The 7,291-nt window shown below is 40.7% G+C and overlaps 1 protein-coding gene across 1 annotated transcript; it reads right to left on the bottom strand.

Annotated features, from left to right (window-relative positions):
• Positions 1–508: 508 nt before the first annotated feature.
• LOC130994328 (subtilisin-like protease) lies at positions 509–2,683 on the bottom strand. Its single transcript, XM_057919376.1, has one exon. It carries the CDS (start codon positions 2,681–2,683, stop codon positions 509–511), a length of 2,175 nt encoding a protein of 724 aa, XP_057775359.1.
• Positions 2,684–7,291: the final 4,608 nt, after the last annotated feature.

Below are 7,291 nucleotides of genomic sequence, written 5' to 3'. Positions count from 1 at the left end.
GCTCCTGAAGGTGACCAGTCGACGAAAGGTATACTGTTGATTTATGCTTTGAATTATTTTGAAGTGTTACGGAAGCATGTTGGGCCTGATTTATGTTTTAATGTTGTTATAATTATAAGAGTACTCATTGGGGTGATTTAAACTGAAAAGAATAAGTTGTAGGGATTGCTGTAATGTTTTGTATATTTGTGGGGTTGTTTTGATATTATCATAAAGTAGGATATGGGAAAAATGGATGACTTTTATGATTTATGGTAAAAAATGGAATTTTGAGAAATTATGGGAAAAATGGAATTTTATTATAGTTGGTGATATTACATGCAATTATCCCTATTAAATAACCACAAAAATAATTGAGCAAAACATGACAAATCTTAGCAACACTTTTTATTCATCTCTCTTGCAAGGATGAGAGAACTGAGTCGAAATTAGAATTAATTTGTATACTCTCCCACCCAATCTTTATATTCAAAAGAATGAAAAAGCGATATATATGGAAAATATTGATTCATATTGATCCAAATATGACTGCGATTGGAGAGCTAACATAGTGCTCGGCAGAAATCCACCTAAGCAATCCCTGAGAGGTACCACGCTCAGCTGCTGTAGCTAATCGGTTGAACGTGACACTGTAACTCAGTTTCTGTCCCACTTTTGAGAATATCAGTTTAGTTGGATTAATGCTCACACTAACCCCTCGAGGCGAAACGATCTCCACAATGTACGATGAATTCGACTCACCAACGTTAGTAACCGTCCTTGTATACGTCTGCGAAGAAGGTGAAGATGATCCAAGATTGATGGAGAACGAGGGATAGTTCAATTGGGCCTCAGGAATAGACGTCGTTGTCGAGCAATCCACCTTGCGCTGAACGATGATGCCTACTTGCAAGCTGGAATAATTCAAGCCACACAAATAGGGGACGTAGTCTTCGGGCTGGAGGTCATACACGAGCCCCGGATCAGTAGCTCTCGAAGGATTGACATGACCTGCGCCTATTGCGAAGATATCAGCAGCAACATGTGTTTGATCTTCAATTGGTTGGCCTCCGAGGTTGGCTCGATCCGCGGTGGTCATGATGGCGGACTTGATTGCAGCCGGAGACCAGTCGGGGTGCGCGCTCTTCAGCAACGCTGCGACGCCGCTCAGATGAGGGCACGAAATGGAGGTGCCGGAGCCCATGTAGAATTTGTTAGCTTCATCTTCATCAAGGGAAGTGGGCCAAGCTGCAAGAATGTTGCTTCCGGGGCCGATGATGTCGGGTTTGAGGATTCCGGGGCTCACGGAGCTCGGACCTCTCGAGGAAAACGAAGCTACGAATGGGGCGTGGGGATCGCCGATTTGAGTTCCTTCAAACACGATTTTGGCAGTTGGCTTGGAAGCGTTGGTCATGTAGGATTCGATCTTGAGCGCTTCGGCGTAACTGATTTGCGACGAGGGAAGAAAATGCTCGTCGTCGCCTCCTAAGGTTAACGTGTAGCCGCTAGCCTTTGATTGCATTGAAATGAACGCGGCGGCGCCGGCATTCTTCGCCGCTTTTCCGGCGGGTTTGCTGGCGGAGCATAGCACAATCTTTCCGGAAACATTGACTTTCTTGAATGCGCTCACGTCGCAGATTGAGGAGCCGAAGGGGCTCACGCCAGGGTAAACGAGTTCCAAATCTGTGGAAGGGAAGTTTCGAGGCTGGAACGCCGCTTGGCCGGCTAATCTTTGGCCGTCTCCGAGCACTACGGTCGCCGCCAGCCTTCTGTCGATGGTGCTGGCGCCGACCGTGAGAACCCACGGGGCCCCGTTCTTCGCGGTCCAAGCGTCGGGCCCCGTGTTTCCGACGGAGCAGCTGATGAAGATCCCCTTCGCCACCGCGCGGAACGCACCCACCTGTATGTTATCACTGTGGAAAGGGGACGGGGGGTGACTTATCGACATCGAGATCACGTCGACGCCGTCTGCGATGGCGGCGTCGATTCCGGCGAGCACGTCACTCTCGGGGCAACCGGCCTTGGGTCCACAAACTCTGTACACGGCCACATGAGCTAGCGGCGCGATGCCTGCCGCGGTGCCGTTGGCGCTGCCCAAAATGCTGGCGCCGCTCACGAAATTCCCGCCGGCCGTGCTGGCAGTGACCGTGCCGTGGCCTATTTCGTCAGCGGCGGTTTCGCTTCCGGCGTCAAATGTTCTCGCTCCGATGAGCTTGTTGTTACATGCTGCGGATTTGAACCCGCAGTCTCCCTTCCACTTGGCGGGAGGGGGTGGGACCCCCTCGTCGTCGAACGAGGGGTGGCCCGGCGTGATCCCGGAGTCGATCATGCCGATTATGACGCCCCTCCCGTAAGTGGAAGCCTTCCAGAAACCGGTGTTCTGGTGCAGCCCCATGAAGTCGGGAGTGTGGGTCGTGTCGAGTTCGTAAACTCGCTCCCGCCTCGCCGAGACGAAGCCGTCTTTACCTTCGATGGCTTTCGCTTCATCTGCTGATAATCTCGCTGCGAAGCCGGAGAAAACGTGGCGGTAGTGATGAAGAATGCGTGGCTCTTCATCGGTTACAGCCGTCGCCAAAAATGAATGTTGATCGTCGATTTGGGGGTCGATGTGGACGATGTATGTCGCTAGATCAGTTTCTGCTCTCACAAACTGCTCGAAATTGAATATGCAGAAGAGAAGTAGAAAACTAACTGCGAAACTCATAGCTGTGAAGCTTGCGACAGATATTTCAATGGCGGAACAGATAGAAGATAAAAGCTGGTGCTGAGAATTATTTATGCAGGGTTTTCATCAGGCCTTATTCAATATTGTAAGGATAGGATTTTGGCAAGTTCAAAATTTTTACGTGATTTTCGATTAATATATAAATATTACCATCTTTTATGCTTTGAGAAAAGAACTGGATTGAGGAAAACAGATTTATATAGTATTCAGCGAATGTGTTATATTTCTCCATAATATTGTATCAATTTCATATAATCTATTTAATTAAAGCAGAAATATATGATTGTATACTGAAAACTGAGTTTGGCGATTTCTCACTCTTAATTTCTCAATTATTTTTTAAATTATTTTTAATTTCTTGGGACATAAGATCCCATCCGCGAGAAAAGTTAGTTATACGAAGTCATTAAAATTTTACGATCGTCAAACTCCCACACGGATAGAACCTCACGAAGGAAAAGGAGAACCATATATAGTAAGCACCAAGGTTTCAACAATGACAATGATGTCTTACTTAATAAAAAATTAGTATGTAACCCCATCAAAATTTAACAGGTATTATATTACACTTTGATTTAATTAATTATAATTATTTTATATTGTTTTTATGATTATAGCATTTGAAATAATCATTATGCAAATTATTCTTTAATGATTGGTGATATATTTCAAATATTAATGTCAATTCGCTTTCACCAATTAAATGTTAAGTTTTGGTTATTTTCATTGATGGAGTTAATTTTATAAAAGTTCGTTGTGGGATTGTAGATTTTAGAAAAATAATAAGAAAATATGTAATTTGACGTGAGATATGATGTAGAATTTACGTGTCACATTGATATTAATCGTATTATTTGGAGTTTGTAAGATCAGAATTAACTGGTGAGTATCATCTTGTCAAGAGCTTCAAAAGATCATAATTGATTTTAATGTGTCATCTCATTTGGAGTTCGAAAGGTCCAACCACTCGAAAGATGACCGCGACAAAGTACGACGATCGGGCTAAGTCCAACCACTTGAAGCTGTCTAAAATGCATATGTTCTAAGTTCGTTTAATTATCCTAACTCGTTGGGATTTTTGTGAAAATCTTTTTCCGAGTACGTTATTTTTTTGTCATTTTTGGTGGGGATCAAAGAATAAAGCTTTCGAAGTTAATAGTCAAAACAAGTTGGGGATAACTCCATATTAATATTGGTGGATTACAAAGAGGGTGATATTAAACAAACTTTGGGGCTAATTGGAATTAGGACTTAGCCGCAAATATGAGATTGGAAATAAGAGAATTTTGATTTTTCGATGGATAACAAATTAATTTCATTTTATCCTCTCTGATTAAACAAAATTGCAGATTGGAATTTAATAATGGGGGTGGGGCTTTAGCTATTCCTTATTTTCAAAATCTGAGAAAAAATTAAACTCGGGTTGATTTTAATTAAAAAAAATACTAATGAACAAGAAATTGATGTGATTTAATCAAATATGCGAGGTTGCATGTTGTCAATTGTTGTGGAGATGAGTTTGTGTTGTTAATTATCTTCAATTCACAACCTATTTGATGAATTCACAACTGAATTGTAAGCGTTGGTTGTGAATTCGAGTTGCTAGCAATAGTGTTAGTTGTGAATTCTAATTTTAAAACTTGAATTCACAACCAATAAAAGTACAACAAAGACTATTGCTAGTTGTGAATTCAAGTTTTAAAGTTCAAATTCACAATTAGCTAGAAATTAATAGTGCTAGTTGTGAATTCGAGTTTTAAAGCTCGAATTCACGATTAACACTATTTTTAGTTGTAAATTCAAGATTTAAAACTCGAATTAATGACTAACATTATTTCTAGTTGAATTCACAATCAATAAAACTTGAATTCACAAGAAACACTATTGGTAGTTGTGAATTCAAGTTTTAAAGTTAGAATTCACAACTATAAATAGTGTTAGTCGTGAATTTGAGTTTTTAAACCTTGAATTCACGATTAAAACTATTTTTAATTGTGAATTCAAGCTTTAAATTAAAACTTGAATTCACGACTAACATTATTTCTAGTTGTGAATTCAAGCTTTAAAACTCGAATTCACAACCAAAATTACCTATTCAGTTGTGAATCCGAGTTTTAAAACTTGAATTCATAACTAAAATTAATGCTAGTTGTAAATTCGAGTTTTAAAGCTAGAATTCACAGCTAAGAATAGACTTGGTTGTGAATTCGGGTTAAGAGGATAATTTGTCAATTTTTTATCTGAAGGGTAAAATGGTAAGTGTGACCAATTTTTAGATGGGTAGGATATAAACACTTCTTAACATATAAAATACGAATTAACTACAATGTATGAATTCTATATAGAACATGTATAAGTTCTTTGTGTAACTGTATGAATTGCAAAAAATAAATTTTTGCTACCTATGAAATTCGAACTCGGGACCATGAATTCATCCAATAAGGTGATGAATCAACCGTAGATCTTGATCTAAGGGCTGCAAATGGTTCCTATTTTATATTCACTACAACAAAAAATGGTTTTCCGGACACCAAAAAGTGCCCCGATATGTGCTCTATTGGGGCACTTCTTATTTTCGGGGCACTTAATACATGTGCCTCCAAATATCGTGTCCCAATAGGGTTGGGGGCACTTTTTATATTCTAAGATGTGCTTTTATTTTAGTCCACCCCATATCCATTTATATATATGGGGTGGACTATACAACGAATTCATAAGTGTTCAATATAGATTTCATACATTGTAGCTAGTAGTATTTTATATGAATTCACTCACCAATTATTTAATAGCATCACATCACAATTATAGTTAGGTGCTAAATATTTATTAATAATATATAACTTATTTATTGATTTATGCTTTTGTAACATCTTAATTAATTGATTGATTAATAAATATTAATGTTAATAGTGATATATAATTTATAATTTGGTTAATTACGCCAAAAACCATGAACTATACCTCTATTTCCAACTTTTCCATGAACTTTTTTTTTTATCAAAAATTCCCTGAACTTAAAGGGTTGAACAATTTTTCCATGCTTTTTTGCTCAAGTGAAGCTCCGAGCTGACATGGCAATTACAAGCTGACATGGCGCCTACTATGACCGAAAATTGACACATGGCAATTACGAACTGACATGGCGCTGACATGGCACTGCCCATTGACTCCCGCCTCTGCCGTCGCCCTGCCGCCCTTCTCCACCACCATCACCAGATCCGCCACCCTCTGTCGCCCCCTCTGCTGCCTTCCCCCACCACCACACCAAATCCGCCGCCGTTGCTTCCCCCATGACCACCAGATCCGCCACCCTCTGTCGCCCCCTCCGCTGCCTTCCCCCACCACCACACCAGATCCGCTGCCGTTGCCTTCCCCCACGACCACCAGATCTGCCATCCTCTGTCGCCCCCTCCGTTGCCTTTCCCCACCACTACACCAGATCCGCCTAGGGTTGTAAACGAATCGAATCGAGTCGAATATCATAATTTCGTATTCGTATTTGAATACTAACCGAATCGAATCGAATATTTATCGAATACGAATATCAAAATTCGAATATCGAATCGAATACGAATTATTTGATTAATTTACAATCGCAATGACGAAGCGCGACTTGTGATGTAAGAATAACTTCAATTTAAAATTTTGATTTTATAAATTGTAAAGTTTTACTTTTTAAATTGTGGAGAATTACTTTAATGCATGTATATTATGATTCTTTGCATTTTCCCTTTTTAAAATTGTCAATTATTATATAATATTATAATTCTTATATATATAATTAGATATTGATGAATATAAAATTAAATTCATCCAATAAAGTGATGAATCCACCATAAAATTTACAATCAAATGGTGAAAATTAGTTCATAATTTATTTTAGCCCCTCCACACGCACACATATATACATATATATAATATTTAAATATTTAATCATGCATCTTTGCGAATATCGAATCGAATCGAATCAAATCGAATATTATAATTTTATATAAGTATTTGAATACTAATCGAATCGAATTGAATATTTGTTATCGAATACGAATCGAATAATTTCGAATAACACAATTTCGAATCGAATCTTGAATCGAGCAAAAATATTCGATTCATTTACAACCCTAGATCCGCCGCCGTTGCCTTCCCCCACCACCACCAGATCCGCCACCCTCTGTCGCCCCTCCGTTGCCTTCCCTCACCACCACACCAGATCCGCTGCCTTCATCTTCTCCCTCGCGCCACCGACCTAGGGTTTGCGCCGCCTAGGGTCTTCATCCCCCTCGCACCACCGCCTTTATCCGGTCGTCGCCGTGCCGCCCTTCTCTAGGGTTTGCGCTGCCTAGGGTCTTCTTCTCCACCATAAATTCTTCTTCTCCCACAGACCTCGTGCCCTAGCTTCTCCATTAAAGACGTCGCCGTCGCCTTGGCCTTCGAACACTGGCGCCATCGTCGCCTTCCTCCGCCTCCCACACCCAAATCGAAACCCTAGGACCGTGAAGGCGGCGGCGAGCGACCTGGTAGTGAAAAGAAGAGGCCGCGCTGTGCGACCTGGCATTCAGAATCGTGGCAGCAGCGGCGTTGCAACAGACC

The sequence above is a fragment of the Salvia miltiorrhiza genome, chromosome 7, assembly GCF_028751815.1.
Source record: "Salvia miltiorrhiza cultivar Shanhuang (shh) chromosome 7, IMPLAD_Smil_shh, whole genome shotgun sequence".
NCBI lineage: Eukaryota > Viridiplantae > Streptophyta > Magnoliopsida > Lamiales > Lamiaceae > Salvia > Salvia miltiorrhiza.
Note: the sequence above shows the minus strand (reverse complement) of the source record. Positions and strands in the feature narration are given on the sequence as shown.